At 42.2% G+C, this 21,859-nt stretch overlaps 1 protein-coding gene and 1 long non-coding RNA gene across 3 annotated transcripts in view; one reads left to right on the top strand and one right to left on the bottom strand.

Moving 5' to 3' along the window:
- The window catches only part of SRPK1 (SRSF protein kinase 1), a 90,975-nt gene extending 73,970 nt beyond the window's left edge, over positions 1–17,005 (bottom strand). For both annotated transcript variants that reach the window (XM_028161237.2, XM_028161236.2), the window contains exons 1-2: positions 16,918–17,005; positions 16,330–16,390 (exon numbers count right to left, since the gene is read on the bottom strand). In XM_028161237.2, the coding sequence (XP_028017038.1) occupies positions 16,330–16,390; positions 16,918–16,930 (74 nt within the window). In that variant the 5' untranslated portion in view covers positions 16,931–17,005. The remainder of the gene's footprint in view (positions 1–16,329; positions 16,391–16,917) is intronic.
- An 810-nt stretch (positions 17,006–17,815) lies between these two features.
- LOC129150435 (uncharacterized) overlaps positions 17,816–21,859 on the top strand; it is a 47,225-nt gene continuing 43,181 nt past the window's right edge. The window contains exon 1 of the long non-coding RNA XR_008557182.1: positions 17,816–17,875. This is a non-coding gene — a long non-coding RNA (uncharacterized LOC129150435). The remainder of the gene's footprint in view (positions 17,876–21,859) is intronic.

A 21,859-nucleotide genomic window follows, 5' to 3' on the forward strand; every position in this document is an offset into this window, starting at 1 on the left:
TAAATGGTGATGAACGGAGACATGACTTGGGAAGGTAAAAACACAATACAGTGTACAGATGATGAAACCTGTATAATTTTGTTAACCAGTGTCACCCCAACAAATTCAATTAAAAAATGTGAAAAAATTGAAATTTTCATACACTGTTGGTGATAATGTTAAAAGGTACTGTCATTTTGGAAAAATTTGGTATTTTATATAGATCTAGGCCTAGCCTGTGATCAGGGCCATCTTCCACCTGCTCGCCAGTCCCCAGTCCCACCCCATCACCCACCCGGTTCACCTTGCCAGTCCCCAGTCCCACCATGCCACTGCCACACATGCCGGTTCTCCTCGCCAGTCTCCCGTCCCGCCCCGCTGCTGCCGCCACCCACCACGGTTCCCCATGGTTCCCCGTTTGCCATCCGGTGATCAGAGCCTGCGGGTTGGGGGAAGGGACCAAGAGATCGGTCATTCCATCCACTCACCAGTCCCCAGTCCCGCCCCGCCAGCACCTATCCCAGTTCCCTGTTCGCCATCCGGTGGGCCAGGAGTGGGGTGGGCGGGACCAAGAGGTGGTCAATGGACCTCACAGCGACTGGTCGAGCGGTTGTTTGGTCGTTATGCCTTTATGGTCGCTGGGTTTTTATTATATAGGATTAAACAGACCTCAACCACATTCTAGCAATTCTAATCCTAGAGAAATAAAAGATATGTCCACTCATAGATTTGTATACGAATTCATAGAACTTTACTCATAATGGCCCCAAAGAGGAAAAAAAATAGACGTCCACCAAATGGAGAAGACATTAACAAACTTAGGTATATTTTTGCAACAGATTCATATTCAACAATAAAAAGGAATAAAATACTAATACATGTGACCAACACAAACAAATCTTAACCCTTTGCACTCGCTTGCTTTTTTCTCGATTCCTTTATTCTACTCGGGATTTAATTTTTTAAATACCCCAGATTTTACAAAGCGCAGCAATAGAATAAAAAACTGGAGTTTCTTTTCATACAAACTTATTTATTTGGATTTTTTTATATTTCAAATTATTGATACATTCAAAGAGTATAAAAAGAGCTGCTACCAATGCTAACCATGTCGAGTCACACTCGACATCCGAGTGCAAAAGGTTAAAACCATTATGCTGACCTGAAGAAGCTAGACACTAAAGAGTGTATATAAACAATTCCATTTATATAAAACTAGAGGCCCAGTGCACGGAATTTGTGCATGGGGGTTGGGGTGTGGTTCCCTCAGCCCAGCCTGCACCCTCTCCAATCCAGGACCCCTCGGGGATGTCCAACTGCTGGTTGGACATTGGCAGTGGGACATCCCTCTCACAATCCTGGACCGCTGGCTCCTAATTGCTCACCTGCCTGCCTGCCTGGTCGCTCCTCACTGCCCAACCCCTGCTGGCCTAGTTGCTCCTAATTGCCCTTCCTGTCAGCCTGTTCACCCCTTACTGCCCCCCATAATGGCCTGGTCGCCCTCATTGCCCCCCTGCCAGCCTAATTGCCCCCACTGCCCTACATGCTGGCCTGGTCGCCCCCAACTGCAACACCTCCCTGAAGGCCTGGTCACCCCTAACTGCCACCCACTGCCGGCCTGGTCGCCTCTTACTGCCTCCCCTGCTGGCGTGGTCGCCCCCAACTGGCCCTCTCTGCCGGCTTGGTTGCCCCTAACTGCCCCCCCCCACCCCCGCTGGCCTGGTTGCCCCATGCAGCCTGCTGTTCAGTCGTTTGGTCGTCCCTCACTAACCCCCCTGCCGGCCTGGTCGCCCCATGCAGCCTGCTTGTTCAGTCATTTGGTGGTCTCTCACTAACCCCCCTGCCGGCCTGGTCATAGGCAGCCATCTTGTGAGGGTGTGAGGGTTAATTTGCATAATACCTCTTTATTATATAGGACTGCTGACCAGCCACACTAATCACTGACAGAAAGAAGACTGGTGGTTGTCTAGGGCCAGGATGGGGAGGGTGAGACCTTGGAAGTTCCTGCAGTGATGTAAATGTTCCAACCTTAACTGGAGCACTGGTTACCTGGATGCATCCATTTGCCAAAATATACTAAACTGCACTCTTAAAAATGAATTCATTATATTGTTTGTAAATTATAACTCAGTAAAAATAAGGTAGTCCCAGCCAGTTTGGCTCAGTGGATAGAGTGTCAGCCAGCAGACTGAAGTGTCCAGGGTTTGATTCCAGTCAAGGGTATATGCCTGGGTTGTGGCCTCCATCCCCAGTAGGAGGCAGCCAATCAATGATTCTCTCTTATCATTGATGTTTCTCTCTCTCTCTCCCCTCTCCTTTCCTCTCTGAAATCAATAAAAATGTGTTGAAAAAGTAATAATAATAATAAATAAAAATAAGGTATAGTAGTCTCCCTTTTATCGACGGGGATGTGTCCCAAGAACCCCAGTAGATGCCTGAAACCATGGATAGTACTGAACCCTATATGCTATGTTTTCCCTCTATACGTAAATACCTATAATAAAGTTTAATTTATAAACTAGGCATTGTGAAATTAGCAACAATAACTAATAATGAAATAGAACAAGTATAACAATATACTATAATACAGTGATGGCGAACCTATGACACGCGTGTCAGCACTGACACGCGTAGCCATTTCTGATGACACGGCTATCAGGATGAAACATTTGCTGCTCCTGAGGATGAAACATTTGCGAAATAATGTTTTTTCCTCAAAGTGACACACTACCCGAGTTATGCTCAGTTTTTTGGCGAAGTTTGACACACCAAGCTCAAAAGGTTGCCCATCACTGCTATAATAGAAGTTATGTGAATGGCATTGGAGCCATTATTAAGTAAAACAAGGGTAACTTGAACACAAGCACTGTGATACCACAATAGTCACTCTCAAAACCATGATGGCTACTAAGTGGACAGGTAGCATATATGGTGTGGATCAGGAGTCCTCAAACTACGGCCCGCGGGCCACATGCGGGTGTGTTTGCCGTTTTGTTTTTTTACTTCAAAATAAGATACGTGCAGTATGCATAGGAATTTGTTCATAGTTTTTTTTTAAACTATAGTCCGGCCCTCCAACGGTCTGAGGGACAGTGAACTGGCCCCCTGTTTAAAAAGTTTGAGGACCCCTGGTGTGGATAAACTGGACAAAGGGATGATTCATGTCCTGGTTTGGGTGGAGAGGGGTGGTGTGAGATTTCACTCAAAATAGCACCCAATTTAAAACTTATGAATTGTTTATTTCTGGAAGTTCCATTTAATATTTTCAGACCCTGGTTTATCGCAGGTGACTGAAATTGCAGAAAACAAAACTGCAAATAAGAGGGGACTACTATATTCCCTTCCTTCTGTTTTTAATAATTAAAACTATCCCTGGATTAATCCAAAACCAAGGTATTAAGATTTTCCTTGCTTATTGAGAGTTCTTGAAATCTGGCCTGCAGCAAATTAATAGCTCTTCATAATGAAAGGTCTTGGAATGGAACCATACAACAAATCTGGAGAAAATCCATTTCCAATTTTGATAATTAGATTTGATCTATATATATAAAAGCCTAAGTGACTGGCCGACCAGCCAGTAGTTATGACCATCAGGGGCAGACACTCAATGCAGGAGCTGCTGAGTGACAGCAACTTTGCAGAGTGCCCTCTCGCACTCTAGGACCCCTCAGGGGATGTTGGACTGCTGATTTTGACCCGATCCCCAGGCCTCTAGTAATTATATAAACGAATGTCCTTGTTCTAAGGGAATATGCAAAGTATTTAGAGGTAAAGAGGCACAATGTCTATAACTTATTTTCAAATAGTTCATAAATGAAGGTTTTTTTCCAGGCATCCACATTTTCCATTTATATGACTAAGCTGGCAACACAAACTTCTGTAAAGCCTGCTTATTTTTTGGAAGGCTCACCCACATCCTATCTAATAAAAGAGAAACATGCAAATTGACCATACCTCTGCTACGTCCACCAGCCAATCAGGAGCAAGTATGCAAATTAACCAAACCAAGATGGCGGTTAATTTGCATATCCAGACGCAGAGTGAAGACTGAAGACAGCGTAGAAGGAAGTCAAGCGCTGCAGAAGGGAGCGAAGCTGCGGAGAAGCAAGCTGGGCAACGGAGAAGGGAGGGAAGCAGGCGGGGCGACAGATGGCTGCAGGAAGCCCTATTCTTGCAGGAATCTTCCTGCAACGGGCCTCTAGTTTATGATAAATAGCCACTAGATGGCAGTCCATGACCCCCTAATCTCAGCAGCTTAGGTTTCCACAGGAAGCATTTTAGACTCAATTATTCTTAAAAAACAAACAAACAAAAACTGATGATCTTTAATAAAGCACCCATATTATGCAACCACTACATTCAAAATAAATGTTTTCACAATGGCCTACAAGGCCTTACATGATCTGACTTTTCATTGCCATCCAAACCCATCTCTGACCTTCTCTCTTTAGGTCTGTGTTAGTGTTAACTTTCCAGAGAACTTCCCTGACCCTGCTATATAAAAGAGCTGTTCGCTGCAGGCCATACCTAATCCCCTTCCATCTTGCTTTATATGTCTTCAGCACTTGACATTTTTTTGTCTTCCTCCCCACATTCCCAGACTTTATTTTGCTCAAGAAGGATACATACAGGGCATGTATCTTCTCTTTCATCTTTCACTATTACATGTCATTCTTCAATTGAAGTCCATTACGTCCCCACCCCTGACCAGTAACCCTATGGAACTAGACTGAAGAGTTTTAGATGTCAAGCATTGAAGCATTGAAGTATTTTATGTGGAAGGAAGTCTTCAAGAGATTTAAGCAGCAGAGTGACCCTACAAAAGCAGTGCTTTAGAAAAATTCCTTTGGCAAGGAGGTGGTAAAATGTAGCAGAACTAGAATGCAAAGATCCAGAAGACACTTTAGCCAAGGTCTCTGGTGTCAGGAGACTTAGGTTTGATTGATAGCTTACCAGGGCTCCATGATTTTAAATAAACTGCTAATTCAAGAAGCTCTTTGTGCCTCAGTTGCCCAGTGTGTAAAATGAGGGAAGTAAAAGTATCTACCTCATAGGGACTATACAGATTATGCTTATCCTATGCTTAGCAGAGTGCCTGATATATAAATTTTAGCACTGTGTATCAGAAATAAGGGAAAAGGAACAAGCAAATATTTGTTCATTTATTCAACTTATTTTTAGAAATCAGTTTATTTACATGTAAAGTTAGTCTTCCATTTCTTTCTGTCTTGAGGAATGAAGCATTATATAACATCTCCCAATGCAGAGAACTATCTTCTAGGGACGGACTGCGTAATGCATTAAATTGTGGCCACCACCCCCCCTGCCGCCCCAATAAAGATATATTGGAGTCCTAATCTCCAGTAACTCAGAAGGTGATTTGAAGATAGGATCTTTATAGAGGTAATCAAGTTAAGATGAGTTCATTAGGATGAACCCTAATCCATATGACTAGTGTCTCAATGAAAAGGGGAAACTTGGACACAGATTAGACACGCACAGGAGCATGCAGGAGGTAGCAGATTGATGTTTCTCTCTACATCAATGTTTCTCTCTAAAAAATCAATAAAGCCCTAGGCCGGTTTAGCTCAGTGGATAGAGCATTGGCCTACAGACACTTGAAGGGGCCTGCGTTCCATTCGTTAAGGGCACATGCCTGGGTTGTGGGCTTGATCCCCAGTAGGGGGTGTACAGGAGGTAACCAATCAATGATTCTCTCATCATTGATGTTTCTATCTCTCCCTCTCACTTCCTCTCTGAAATAAAAAATATTTTAAAAAATTAAAAATCAATAAAAACATTAAAATGAGTACTAGAATATCAAGAGAGCAAGCTCATGTGTAGACAGAACCTGACATCTTTGATCAAACTGCTTTGTTGAAAAGACATTCAAGAACATGCCCAGGCTGAAGAGCAGCAAGTGATTAAGAGCAAAGTGAATGAGAAGATACGAGTGCCCATAAATTACATTTTTAATCAGTTACAAAACAAGCCTACCCTAATATTTCAGGAAACAAAAGTTCACAAGGACTAGGAGCCTTTTTTAAAATGCCTTGTGTCACTCAAAACAAAGAATTTAGAATTTGAGTAAAGTAAATAATATAAAAGATAATCAATATGACTCTGTACCAACTCCAAACTTTATGTCATTGATGTTTGTTTACCACTATTGGTGACAGTTCTTATATAGTAGTTAAAATATATATTAAATGTCCTCAAATTCCTTGATAAGCTATCCAAGAATACCTATCAATATTGTCCAATGCACTATGCCACCCAAAATGTTAGTACTCAATAGCAGTCTTGGTCAGGTTGCTCAATTTGGTTTGAGCATTGGTCCCAAAACGCCAAGGTTGCAGATTTACTCTCCAGTCAGGGCACATAAAAGAAGCAACAAACGAATGTGTACGTAAGTGCATTCAACAAAACGATGTCTGTCTGCCTGTCTGCCCTAAATAAATAAATAACCCAATAGCACCTGGCCTTATATCTTCATCTTTACAACTAAAGGCATGCATTGGTACAAATCAACATGATTTATCATAAGCACCTGCCAACTGACTTTGGTGTCCAGTGCTACTAGTATGCTTCTCTGAAAATGAACAAAGTATATTTAACTTATTTTGTACTTTCTGAAATTACTTTGTGTCAAAGTAGTTGAAAACTTGATATCCTGGTCTTCATGACTGATCTTGTGGTCCTTTTCAAATTCCCAAAGTTAATCATTTTTTAAGAGGCACACAGAATCACAGGGCTCTTCTACATCTGTGCTTACTATCATTTTAAGAGAGGGTGCTTGAGACAGTATTAAGACTGTTAATGCTTATGAAGACTCTATGGCAGAAATTACAGAGTGCAGACTGTAAGCCAAATCTTGCTCCTAAGCTCTTGTTTATAATGGATAAAAAAAAAAAAAGTTAAAATAGTTGTAAACACTAAACAATCTGGAAACTCTCTCAAAAAAATCCGATTACCTGGTAACACTGGGCTCATCTTCCCACTGGACAACCAGTAAGAGCTAAGAAGTCTTTTCTTTAGATACAAAGGAGGAATGCCAGAAGCCAAATCCAGCATGTCAGCAGGGCTGAATCATCTGGGATGGCTAAAAAGCGTCTCCCCCAAACCTGAATAGCATAATCGTTTACTGCCAGACAGCTCAGGGCATTTTATTGCCTCCTGTTGGCCAAACACCTGAACAGCTGTAGGCTATTCCCCAAACTGACAATGCTTCTGTAAACCTACCCTCTGAAACAGTACCCTTTGAAGTGTATGTCTCTACCTTGCCTTAGGACAAATTGTATTAATAAATAGCACAGGGTCCTTAGGCAAGGGGTAGTCTTCAGGCCTTTAGTTCCTTTAGCTGAAGATCATCTGACCCCCAATGTCTTTCAAAATTATCTTTCGTCCTTGGACACCTTCTTAATCATCTATGCATCAGCTTCTTTCTCCAGATTGCTGAACCCTTTGTAAGGCTGGGACAAGAACCCCAGCAGAGGAGTCTCACTGAACACATTCTAATAATCACCATTCCCTTTTGGCTTACTCATAGTATGCTTCATAAGCCACATTCTAAAAATAAACCAACACTATCACAAATTATATACATTATTAATTTTAAACACAGATGACCAAAAATTCTGCAAGGTTAGGAATCTTTTGGAACGCCAAAAATATAAAACGAAACAAAAGATCTGTGTAACTAGATGGTAACATAAACACTCAGCAAGGAACTAGCCTATGTAATTTTAAAACTCAGTCATTTTACTCTACAGCCATAGTGAAATATACCCTAACAACAACAAAAGTCATTAACTTTCTTCAGTAATCTATTGTTGGTGGTAGTGTTGGCATTATCATTCTGAGACTTTTGGTAATAGTTAATAATGCTGATGCTGTTGAGAACTAGGGTTTCTAGTCTAGGCAAAAGGAGAGAGAAGTAAAATCAAAGTTAAGAAAAGTCCCCAGGTCACTTGATTTTCAAGCATAACATGAATTCATGATTTTTTAAAAAAAGAGAAAAACACAACTTATTTTGTACCTCTAATAACAGGAAAAGGCCTAGAAACACTGACTAACTCAATAGAAATAAGCATTGTAAATGCCTAGATTGTGATCTCCAAATGCTATTTCCCATTAAAAGGCTTCTAAGAGAAAAGGCTATTTCCTGGTACAAAATAAAGTCTGGATGAACTATCATACCAGATACAAAAAGCTATCAAAGATGCCTTAAATTAAGTCAAATGAACTCAGGGAGCATCATGTAAGGACTCCATTGGTCAAAGATGGGACAATCAATAAAAATAACTACACATGCTACAAAATGCATGAATATTGAAAATACTAGTAGCCCTGTGCATGAATTTGTGCGCCAGTAGCTTGCTGCTGCCCTCCAGTAGCTCTCTGCCCCTGCCCTCCTGTAGCTCCCCCCCACCGCCCCATCCCCCATAGCTTGCTTCCCTGCCCCCTCCTGTAGCTCTCCGTTGCCCGCTTGTAGCTTGCTGCCCCACCCTCCTGCTGACCTGTGATCCGGTGGTTATGCTTCACAGCGAAATGACCATTTGCATGTTACATCTTTATTACATAGGATTATGCAAAGTAAAAGAAGCCAGTCACAAAAGAGTACATATTATATGATTCCAGTTATTTCAAATACCCAGACTAGGAAAATCCATTGAGACAAAACGTAGATTAATGGTTGCCTAGGGTTAGAGGTGGGATAGCACTGGAAGTAATAATGAGTGACTAACTAAAGGGTACAGGGTTCCTGTTGGGGGTGATGAAAATGGTTGAAATTTATTAAATCTTGGTGATGGTTCACAACTCTGTGAACACACAAAAAAATAACTGAATTGTACATTTTTAAACAGGTGAGTTTTATGTATGTTAAGTTATAGCTCCAAAATGCCAAGTATAATTTTTTTTTAATCTTCACCCGAGGATATTTTTTCATTGATTTTTAGAAAGTGGAAGAGAGAGGGAAAGACAGAGAAATATCAATGTGAGAGGAGCCTGCAACCGAGGTACATGTACCTTGACTGAATTGAACCTGGAACCCTTAGGTCCGCAGGCTGACGCTCTATCCACTGAGCCAAACCGGCTAGGGCTACCAACTATAATTGATTGAACCACATACACCAGTTTATACTCAAATAAAGCTTTATTGGTCATTTTGGAGAATACTATGAATCCAATTTATTTTGAAAACTGAAAGGACCAAGTATTTCTCCTGTCTCTCAAAAATATGAAGCATTTTTCTAGGTAACCAAAGAGATGAGGTGAAGTTTCTCTTTAGAGAAATATTAGTTAGTAAAGTCAAGAATAATAGATGATCATTTTGCAACCCTAAATAAAATAAATGGATCCAGGAAATGATCAATGGCCACTAACATCACGAAGAGTCAATCAGACAGTAGGTGCTGCATGGTAAAAGCATATACCATCACCTATGAAGCAGTCTAGCAAAAATAAAAACCATAGAGAGTCTATAGATTAAAAGACTAGAGAGACTTTTCCAATAAGAGCAATATAAAGACCTTAGGAATCCTCATTCAAACAAACTTAAAATTAGCAGGAAAATCTGAACAGTTTGGATATTTGCTATTAAGGACTTGTCTTAAAATTTTTTTAAATATGTTTTTATTGATTTTTAGAGAGAGGAAGGAGAGGAATAGAGAGATAGAAACATCATTGATTGGCTGCCTCCTGCATGTCCCCTTCTGGGGATTGATCCTGCAACTGGGGCATGTGCCCTGAACAGGAATCGAACCAATGACCCTCTAGGTTCATGGGTCAACGCTCAACCACTGAACCAGACCAGCAGGGCTTAAATTATTTTACGTGTGAAAATAATACTGTAGTTACACTTTAAAAAATTTAAGAGTCCATATCTTACAAAATATGATGTCTGAGGTTGCTTTAAAATAAGATGGAGGGGAGCAGAGATTTACTGTAGATGAAATTACATTAGCCATAGTTGATAACTGCTAAAGTTGAGATGAATACACAAAGTTTATTTTGCCATTTTTCTCTCATTTTGTATATATTTGAAATTTTCCACATTAAGTTTTAAAAAAGACAATAATTTGCCCTAGCTGGTTTGGCTCAGTGGATAGAGTGTCGGTCTGCAGACTGAAAGGTCCCAGGTTTGATTCCGGTCAATGGCACATGCCCCAGTTGCGGGCTCGATCCCAATGACATATATATATATAAAATATATATCATTGATGTTTCTATCTCTCCCTCTTCCTTCCTCTCTGAAATCAATACAAATATATTTTAAAAATAAAAATAAAATGAAAAAGACAATAATTCTATCAATTCTACACATCATTGGAATTATTGCATTTCACAAAATCAGATATGGATATGTCTCCACCATTACATATCTAAAATCAAGACATTTTAAAAATATTTTTATTGATTTCAGAGAGGAAGGGAAAGGGAGAAAGAACACCAATGATGAGGAAGAATCATTGATTGGCTGCCTCTTGCACACCCCTTACTAGGGGTCAAGACAACAACCTGGGCATGTGCCATGCCTGGGAATCGAACCATGACCTCCTGGTTCATAGGTCGTTGCCCAACCACTGAGCCATGCCAGCTGGGCTCGAGATACATTTTATAGCAAATGGTATATCAGTTTAATTGGTAGTGTTTTTTCTTAGTGGTACATAAAATGGTGTATTTTAAAACTGATTGCACCTTAATTCAATAAAAAACTGTAAGGCTATAAATATATAGGGTGGGGCAAAAGTAGGTTTACAGTTGTGAGTACATGAAAGTTTCTTCTTCTATTATTTACTAGAGGCCCAGTGCACAAAATTCATGCATGGGTAGGGTCCCTAGGCCTGGCAGGTGATCAGGGCCTTTCGGAGCCTTCCTTCATTCCGCGCTACCACCTGGTCATCAGCACACGTCACAGTGAGCAATAGAACTCCCAAGGGGACACTTTGCATATTAGGCTTTTATATACATAAGAAGATTATTATATTTTTCATATGGACAACTGTAAATCTACTTTTGCCCCATCCTGTATTTAGATACTGATTTCCCCTTAGTTAAATAATTGCGTGCACTGTACTTAGAAAGGAAGAGTTAAAAAAACACACAACCTCTTAGCTATTGGAATTTCCTTACTTGCTTGGGATTAATTCAGTTAGAGTGAGAGAAGCATTAAAATAATACTTCAGCCAATATAAAAATGAAGCTAGTTCCCAAACTAGCATTAATGGTAGAGAGGACCTGGGGAGCAGGGGCAAGTCTACCTATGGGTGGGGGTAGGGTGGGAGGGGGCAGAATTGTTGCAGTTATTCCACCCAGTCTAAAAAAAATAGTAAAAACTGATTTTACTTGACCAACCTGTTTTTTCTTCATTTTTAAAAATATATTTTTTTATTGATTTCAGAGAGAGGGAGGGAGAGGGAAAGAGAGAAACATCAATGATGGGAGAGAATCATTGATCGGCTGCCTTCTACTGGGGATTGAGCCTGCAACCTGGGCATGTGCCCTGACGGGGCTGAACCCTGACCTTCTTGTCATGGATCGATGCTCAACCATTGAGCCACACTGGCTGGGCTTTTCTTAATTTTTAATAAAGGAGTTCCTAAGCATGAAACAAGTTGCTCATTTCAAGAAATCTAAAGGAACATGATAATATGGCAGCCTTCGGGCCTCACTGTAGTAGAAACACTAATGTAAACAAAATTTACTAACATATAAACTTACTGAGGAACAAAAGAGGACAGGAAAGTATTTCTGACAAGGGCAAATCTAGAAATACAATTTTGCCAAGTACCATTCTAATGTAATCACACAATTAAATATGCAAGTTTTAAAAGATATGATGGTTATTGTTGAAAACTTCAAAGGTAAAGGAAAAGACAGATTAGCTACATTTACAAAAAAACAATTTATGTCAAAAACACACTATAAATGAAATATGAAAGGCTAACAAGCTGAAATACAAATCTGCCACATGACAAAAGATATATTCTAAATAAACAGATCTTAATACCAAGAAAATAGCCAACAATCTATTATAAAAAATGGGCAAAAGATAGGAGCAGGTCAATAAAAATATCTCCAAATGGTCACTTTGCTGGTAACAAATTTAAATAAAATTAATTTATAGATTACCAGATCTGAGAGGCTTTTTCAATGAATAGTGTCCAGTTCTGGTGGCTAAGCAGGAGATACAAGAATAATCCCACCCCCAATACTCTGCTTGGCACAGTCCTCCTTAATTACCTACTTCAAGTGCTTCCTTTTCAATGTGGACTCACCCTATTTAAAAGTGCATCCTATCCCCACTTGTCAATCCCCCCATTTTCCATCTTATCACCTAACATACTATGTAATTAACTTATGTCCATTGCTTATTCTGTCTCCCCCATTTAAGTATAGTTCCCCAGGATTCGATGTTTTTCTTTCATTAATGTATCACATGATAGGTGTTCAAAACTGTTTAACAAATAGGAGGTAAGCTAGTTAACTCTTCTAAAGAAAACTCTTGACAATATGAACTACTGTCATTATGACTAAGAATTTATCCTAAGAAAATAATCACTAATGTGAGTGACTAATGTTTATCTAAAAGATTATTCATCTTGGCTGTGTAAAACTGGAAACAGCCTATAGTATACCATTTAAAATGTAGAATATACTAAATGCTATGAAAAATGTTCATGGTAATGTTAACTCAGAAAAGTGTACTGAATGATTTAATTTTTGTCTTCAATAGTGCATGTTCATGAATAGGAACTAAATAAATTATCCATTTAATGGAATACCAGATGAGGCTACTCTCTGTCTTAGTATGGAACCAATTCTAAGACTTATTGAAAATAACAACAAAAAACAGACCTTAAAAAAAGTTGTAAGACTGCACTATATGGAAGTGATACAGAACCAATTTCCAAGGGACACTGTTCAGTGTAACAAGTACCCAATACCGTTTAATTAAAAACAGATTTTTAAAATTGATTTAGAAAGGAAGGAGAGGGAGAGAGAAACATTGATTGGTTGCCTCCAGCATGTACCCCAATCCGAGAATCGAACCTGCAACCCGGGTATGTGCCCTGATTGGGAATGCAACCTGTGACCTTTTGGTGCATAGGATAATGCTTATTCAACTGAGCCACACGAGCCAGGGCAATACCATTTCATTTTTATAAATTGGTTTATGTACTCTACTCACTGCTGGATAAAAATTTTGGAAATTTAAAAGTATTTTTCTCTTCTAAATTTTTAATATAACAATTACATTTTTGGAAAATTAAATAAAACCACCTCTGCTCTGCCTCCATAGAGCAGTTAAGTACTAGAACAAGAAAAAGCACTTCTCCACCTACCAAATTTATCCTAAACCCATAAAATTCTTTAACTGCAAATAAAGTAAAAATTACTGTCCAGATTAAATTCCTAAGTAATAAAATTATTACATATAAAATCCATTCAGGAATTATGTTTCATGAAATAATTTCACAAGCAGTTTAATTGTTAAATTATAAAACCTCATGACAAACAGATACAGGCCCAGCTATTGGTATACACATTGAAAACCAAATGCTCAAAGGGAGATAGAGCATTCTGCCCTTTCAGAGACATCATCAGTGGGCCATGAAAGGGTACCTAAGGCATCCAGAGGTCCCTTATTCAGAAACCTCTGTTCTGTTCACTCAGCCTCTACCTTATTTGTCCTCCGCCACACTGAAAGAAACTGTCACTTGGTGACAGCAGTATACTTTGAGGTATGTCAACTCCGGCTGGAATCCTAACTTTACAATTTTATAGGGGAGTAATTTGCAAATCTCAATTTCCTTATCTGCAAAGTAAAATACAGATTATCACCAACAAGTTAATGTTAGTAAGAGTAGAGTCTGAAAAAGTGAAATGAAGGAGGATTTCTTCAAATAAGACAACTAAAAATCCTCAAAGTAAAATCTTTCAACACAGTATATGAACCCAAAGGAAACACCCTAAGAAGCTCAAGGCAGGAGCCTGGATTCCAGTCTTGACCCTGCTACAACCAGCTCCAGCTCCACGGGTGTATTGTCTCATGTACTAACTAGTTTGCAGGTTCTAGTTTTAAGATCTACAAAACCAGGGGACCGAAAAGCACTCCCACCTGTCTAATACCATGACTAAATTACCAGGATGCCATTACTGTTGTACTTCCAAAAGTTTCTAAGTTTTTTCATTTAAATGCTTGGTCCTTATCAATTTTCATTGTGACTGAGCTACCAGACATAAGAGCGTGTAAGACTATTTCTTAACTTAGTTATTACAAAGGTCAAATTGCTAAAAAGTGGCCAAAATCAAAATTCAAACCAGATCTAACGCTGACCAAACTCTATGGCATGCTTCTTCCTCAGACCTTCTCCCTGATTATCTCCTGGTAACTAACAGCTTGCCTTGGCGAAATGACTGGAATCAAGAGTCATGGAACAGAGTCAAGTTACCTGAGTCAGGTGGGGCTTGTACTCTAACCAACTTAATTAATTAGACATTTCAGCTACTTAAGAGGAGGTTAGAGAAAAAAAGGTAAAATTATCAAGAAAGGGTATTAATTTAAGACAAAAAAAAAAATAAAGCATCTTTGACACTACAAGTAAAGAGTATCAGTTCATTCACATACATTTCAGGAGTCAAAGTTGCACAGGATTAAGTATCAGCAAAATAACTGTAGATTATCTGTACTATTAACTTGCTTTTACACAAGTATGGAAATAATTAAGAACAGAAATAAGTAGGTTATAGTAGTAAATGGAGGAGTAACGGATAATCAAAGTACATATAATTCAGCTTTAGAATAAAGCATATAGTCTAAGTAGATAATCCAAAGTAATAAATAACATGTTTAAAGTATATGATCATCTATATCTATATACCTCCCAAATTATAGATTCAGGCTAATATAAAAATTAATTTCCATGTTCCAAGACCAGGACAGAGGACTTCTAATACGAAAAATAACAAAATCATCACCTCCTTACATCAGCAAAAAACGTTTTATAACATATTCATATCAGCTCCACAGAGAATAACAAAACTAAGATACAAAAAGAAAATGAGTAACATTTAAATTCCCACTGCATATTAGAACCAGGTTAGCTCCTTGCTGTTTCCATTAAACCAATGTGGGAATTAAAAACTGGTTTTTCAATAATCCATACATGGATAACTCACATTTAAATGCGTTGGTTACCAAGCACTTTACAAAATAAGAAATTTCATAAGACAGCTGATAGAAATGGAGCAAGAGGTGAGGTCACCTACCACTTTAGCGCTATTGATAGAAGTCATTATGTGCTCTTAAACATCAGGTAGCCACCAGTAACATACACCCCTATCTAGAACTGTCCTTCGGTAGGGCAACCTAGGAAAGGCCTGGAAATGCGTTTTATCAGCTCAGAAAGAACTAGACGGGATACAACTCCACATAACATCAAGTAAATGGAAAAGTGCCAAGAAAATAGTGCACTTTTTTTTTTCCTTAACACAAACTGTCTAACAATTTCCAAGACCCTTTGCAATTGAATGTTAGTACAAGAGAAAACTTCTTTAGACCGAGCCTCACTTGCAGAAGCCCTCTACCGGGCGTTTCTACTAAGCTGTGTCCAACTTTTGTGTTTCCCACAATAGCGCTAAGGTTATGCATCCTGCTGATAAAACCAGACATGTGGCCCTTAGCACAGCAAACCAGCATCACCAAAAGAGTTGGCTAAAGACCTTTCCTGTCGCTATTGTGATGCCCACTCCCGAAGGCATCTGCATTCAGAGCGAGGGCTGGGGGTTTAGGGGGAAGCGAAGCAGCAAGAGACACCGGCTGTGTGCACAGTGGTCCGTCTGCACACCGCAAGCGAAGGCTCAGGAAGTTGACTAACGCAGGGGAAAGCTCCTTGCCCTCCTCTAGAAATGGGACCAAAACACGGCGGACTCATTCGAGAATCCCCTGACGGCCTACTGTACAGACTCAGGAGGCAAGGTAAGACCCTCGGAAGCAGGTTGGAGGAGAGACCAGAGTTCGGGGACCGACTGACAGTGATCCACCAGCTCCGTCGGGAGGCCCGAACTAGGGGAGCCTGCGGTGCCTCCTCTGGAGCTGGGGAGCTAATGACGGGCGGGCTCTGGTCCTCCTCCAGCGGGCATGGGGCTGCTGAGACCCAGGCCGGGCCTCCGGCCACAGCCGCTCCCCTCCTTCCACAGGTTCGCGGAGAGCGACGCTACCAGGCCGCCGGAGGCCATGTGGCTGGGCCGCAGGGTGCCCGAACCCGGTGCCCGTCCCAGACGTGAAACGGGGGAGATGCGGGAGGAAATCCAGAGAATGGGACGTGGGGGTTCAAGACTCACTTCCTTTGGGCTTTGTCCTTCTTGGCCTTGGTCCTTTTCTTTCGGGCCTGGAGCGCAAGCACTGCAGGAGAGAGGGATGGATGAAGGGCGAATGTGGAAGAAAGGAGGTGACCCAGGTGAGGGTGGAAACCTAGCAGCGGCGCGAGGCCCGGCTGCGGGGTCCGCCTGAGGGGCGGCTCCGGGGCGAGCGCCGCGGCTCCGGCGAAGCGGGCGGCCAGGAGGCGGGCGGCCCACGGGGCGCAGAGCGGCGCCGAGGCGGGGTGCACCGGAGGGGGCTCGGGCCGGGGCAGGGGCCCGGCGGGCGGGGATCTGCCTCCCCCGCGGAGAGCGAGGTTGTGTAGTGGCCCCAAGACGCGGGTCGGCCCGGCGGGGAACAAGGGGCGATGACGGCCGGCGTGGAAGGACGCCCGGGCGGAGGGGCGCGGACCCGCAGCCCTGAGGCGGGGGTTGAGGGGCGGCGCCACCTCAGTGGAGGGGCGCCGCACTGCCGGGTACCCGACTGCGGCGGCTCAGCGAAGCTCCCGGCGCTGACCGGGCCTCGCCCCGGCGGCCGTTGCCCCTCGTGGCGAAGGCCGCTTCGCCGCTCACCTTTCCGCTCCATGGCGAGACCGGTAACCGCCAGGCGCCTGCGCACTCGAGAGGCGGCGACTCCGGCTCCCGCCGCGGCCCAAAAGCAAGCCCGCGCCCGCCCCGCCCCCCGTTCCCGCCCCGCCCCACGGCGGCGCGCGCCTGCGCGGTGAGTGCGAAGCCTACCACCTGCTCCCGAGCAGGGGGGCAGTAAAGAATGGGGGCGAGGGGGGTGGGGAGGAGAGGAAAGAATGTGGAGCGTCCTTGAGAAGGAGGCTCCGAAGCCTGACGGGGAGGTTTGTTCTGTTTGTTAGACTCTAGGAGGGCTCCCTGCGCGTGGAGTCAAGTTCCGCCCCCAATTGGAATTGGCCTCAGTTTCCTGGTCAATAAAATGGATTAAGCGTGTCAGTTGCCTTCACCAATTGAAGGCTAATTGAGATACTATATAAAGAAAATGAGGGAAGTAAGAAAGAAAAGGGCGAGCAACACAAAAGAAAGACTGGAAGGAACCGGTAAACCTATTGTCACTTAAGTAGGGAATATAGTCAATAGTGTTGTAATGACGTATGATGCCAGGGGGGTACTGGAAATATCGGGGAACACTTTGTAAAGTGTATGATTGCCCAACCACTATTCTGTAACTAATATAAAACCTGCAACTAAAACAAAATAATATTGAATGTAAAAAAAATGAAAATAGTGAAATTTTTATAAATTTCAAAGTTTAAATAAAGGCTGTAAAGGAAGGAAGGGGGAGAGTAAAAATAGTGTTTTTCATTTTACCACTTTATTGTCTTTTCAGTACATGAAAAACACAGTTATCTTTATATGGTGCTTTTATACTTTTCTAAGTCATTATCTCATTTGATGTCCAGGGCAACTTCAAGACAAGATAGTTATTCCCTCTACTAGTCAAAGAAAGGAAATCTTGGTGTCTGGCCCCAATGATTCGGTCGTCAAGCCCTTGTTGTAAAGCAAGGTGAGTGAAATTTTCTGTGAAGGATCATATGGTAAGTATTAAGACCTGTGGGCCATAAGGTTTCTTTTTCAACTACTCAGCTCTGCCACTGGAACTCAAAAGCAGTCATAGAAAGTAGAGGCTACGTGTTACAATAAAGCTTTATTTACAGTCCCCAACATTTGAATTTCATGTAATTTTAACAATACATTATTCTTCTGTTGAACTTTTTTCAATTATTTCAACCATTTTCGGCTCAGGCCTTAGTTTACCAACTCCGGTTGTGAAGTGCTGGACAGGATGGGAGTTCTGAAGACCCTTGCTCTCAAATAAGTTAGACTCTAGTGGGAAAGACAGAGTAATTAATTGACAGTAATTAATTGACAGTACAGTCGTGCTGCATAAGTCAAGCGTGGGGGCTTGGGCAGGATTTTATTGAGCAAAGTAAGTCCAGTCGGGGAGGAGGCAGCTTTGGACCTGGGTCTTGAGAAATGTGTAGGATTTCCATAGGTGGAGAAGGATATGCCAAACATTCCAGAATGAGAAAATCAATTGAGCAAAAAGGCACAGACTTGGAAATTTATGGCCAAGGGCTGGGGCTGATAGTGACTAAAGCGATGACTTGGAATGTGAGGCTGGAAATGTAGGTTAGCCAAATAGGAAAATTAGCCAATTAATATCTGTTGCATGGAACCTGAATGGTAGCATTTCTGGGCATATTGCAAAAGAGGACACCACCTGTTGGCCACGGAAAACTGCAACCCAGTTTCCTCCCCACTCTATACGTGAGAACAAAAGGAGAGTAGGAATAGACACCGAAGCCCTGCAGTCTGAGGATTCTGCTAGCTCAGGAAAACCACACGTGGTTTAGGAAAGACAGGAGAGAGCTGGCGGCTGAGAAAAATCCCAGAATCGGGAATGTATCCCCCTCAAGGAAGCAAACTCTGAGGGTAGGGACCCTGTTTGGGTTTTACTTTATGTAACCTTGGTGGCTAGCACAGTGTCCAACAAGTACAATAAATGATGTGCAGTTTATGACAAATGTATAGACAAGAGAGACAGCACTCAGAGGGACACCATGAGAGCTGTGGTAAAACCCAGATGAGTTAGTGCAGAGCCATCAAAAAGGAAGTAATTTTAGCTTGGCGTGAATCGGACATACCTACTCCAACTCTGATGGACTATTGTTTCTCTCCCTAAGAACTTACTAGCCCTCTGTTTAAGGACTCCATTTGAGATTTTTTTCCAGAGTCAATGTCAAGTTCCCAGACTAAGTTCCCAGAATTGACAGCTCTCCTTTTTCACCCCCACCCATTTTTTTCTTCATTCTCCCAGCATGCTTCAGTTCTTCACACCTGTTCTCTAATTGTTTATATGAGTTAGTTTGTATTTCCCCCCTATTCTAAAGCCTATATCTTGTTTTACCCTTCCAGAAGTTATTCTTTTTTTTAAGTGAACATATCAAGATTTTATTGTCTATATACTAGTAATAAAACAAAATATGAAACTTAGAACTGGATCACTTGACCCTTTCTCTTCTTAGCTCCTCCCAGTTCAAAATGCTTGCATCTCTTAATAGCCAGCATCCTCTTAGTTCTTAGCAGTTGGGCTCAACACATTCAAGTCTCAGCACAATCTTCTTTGTAGTTTTAGCCTTTTTTTTTCTTTTTCTTTTTCTTTTTTTTTTTTTTCGGAAAACCAGCTTAGTCTGCCCATGGCCACTCGGCTGCCTGTGCACACAGAGAAGCCTTGCCCTTCTTGTACGGTGTTACTTTGTGGGTTTGAGGCTTTCCTACAGAAAGTTCGGCGGGGTTTAGGAACGTTCACCATGTTTGTGAGCTATCGGCAGGGAAAGCCAGAAGTTATTCTTAAAAGTGTGGCCGTTTTTTGGTATTCATTCTCAGTTACATGCATACCCCTCCCCCACAGCTGTTTTTCTGCAAGTCCTTTTAAAAGTAGAATTATTCCGAGAACATGAGCCATCGCACTGTTTGCTGCTCATGGGCAATGTCAGAATTTAATTCCTGAAAAGATCCATTCCCCTTGAGCTAACTTACTTTTTAAGACTGCCATGGGGTCTTCCCTAATGCTTCTTTGAAATTTTTGAAATCTGAGCTCCTAAAGTGTAGGACATACATTTCATTATGCCCCAACATTCCCTGCCTTGGTTACCACAAACTCTTACCCTTGGTCCAAAGTTTTTATCCGAATTAAATTCAAACTATCACTTCCCCTAATGGCTTCCCAGTGTCCTATGAGAAGAAATGGACTACAGAAGAAAGTGAAAATATATCAGATACTCTGTTATGAATGATGTAAGATTCCCAGTAGATGTCTACATAATTGGAGAACTTAACAGAACTTTATCTTGCCCTTGTGATAGTTTTGTGAAGTATATTGGAAAATAATTGTAATCTAAACTTGAGTATCTGTAAACACATGGCACATTCAACAGAATAATTGACGATAATTGAATGAACAGGCTGGGGTGTGGGTATGTTTAAGGGACACCCACAGAGGTGATGAGGCATCCAGGGAGTAACAGCAGGAGTCCTTACCACCTCTAGGCTTGAAGGGGCAGGGCTGGAGGTGTTACCAGAACCCAGCCACAGCTTGTATGAGTCTGCTGGGGTTGCCATGTCAAAGTACCACAAACAGAAATGCACCGTCTCACAGTTCTGGAGGCTTGAAAGCGTCTGAAATCAAAATGTCAGCAGGGGTGGTTCCTTCTGAGGACTGTGAGGGAAGGATCTGTTCTCTTCTCCTTGGTTTGTAGATGTCTGTCTCCCCCGTGTCTCTTCATATGTCTTCCCTCTATGTGTGTCTGAATCTGTGTCCTAATTTCTCCTTTTCATAACGACATCAGTCACATTGGATTAGGACTCATCCCGGCGACCTCATTTTAACGTAGTCACCGCTGTAAACCGTATCTCCAAATAAGGTCCCTTTCTAAGGTACTGTCTGTTGGACTGCAATGCATCTTTTTTGGGGGACACAATTCAACCCATAAGAGCTGTCGTGGTAAGAAAGGGCTGTCTGACAGCAGCTGTGTCCTTTGATAAAGGGAAGCAATCGTGGTCCAGCAGGGAAATAAACACCCAACTTCTTTCTCCTCTCATCCTCTCAGGCTAATGCCTCCCATTGACAAAACTCAACTGGAGGTCAGAAGTGTGCCTGGGTGATGCAGTCTCCCAGCAGGACTCTGTCACCCTACACCAGCCTCTTAGGGCACAGAGCAGGGTGGAGAAGGGTGGAGGGTGATTATGGAGGGCAAACAGATTATCCAGCATAGCCTGTCTGGGCAGTCTATAGGAAACACCCAAGGCAGCTAGCACTTTCCAAGCAAGTAAGCCACCTTCCTGGGCTCCCTGATCCTTGGGGAGGCTAGAGACCAGAAACTACGCAGAGATAACCCCCTTTCTGACTTTGTTCTATGAAGGCTTAAACTTCACAAGGAAACTGCTGGAGTGAAGGGGCGAGGGCAGTAGATGGCGGAGATGAAAGAGTAAAAGCTTTGGTGGGGCAGGAAAGCATGTAAGTTCTCTGAGGTCTTGGCGTTGGCGGTTTGGATGCTCTGGCTGTGCGTGAAGGTTGGAGAAGGGAAGGGCATTCTCCAGCAATGAGGATGTTAGAGAGATCCGTGGTTCCCGAGGCTGATAGGGCCCTTGCTCTGCTCCCTGGGAGTGCTCTGGGAGGCAGCAAGGATTGCAAACTAACCTAAGCTGATCCCAGTGCTTAGTTCTTTTTCACTGTAACAACACCTGCCAGAGAAGTTTGAAATGATAAGGATTTGCCCTGGCCACATGATCACTCTTGGTATATCAAGAAAACAAGTTAGCTCTGATCGCTGGTCTCCGTGATTAGAGCATCGGCCTGCACACTGAAGGGTCACAGGTTTGATTCCCAGTCAAGGGCACATACCTGGGTTGCAAGTTTGATTCCCAGCCCCCGGGGCCCATACAAGAGGCAACCAATCGATGTTTCTCTCTCTTCCCTCCCTCTCTC

This window comes from Eptesicus fuscus, chromosome 10 (genome assembly GCF_027574615.1).
Source record: "Eptesicus fuscus isolate TK198812 chromosome 10, DD_ASM_mEF_20220401, whole genome shotgun sequence".
Taxonomy (NCBI): Eukaryota; Metazoa; Chordata; class Mammalia; order Chiroptera; family Vespertilionidae; genus Eptesicus; species Eptesicus fuscus.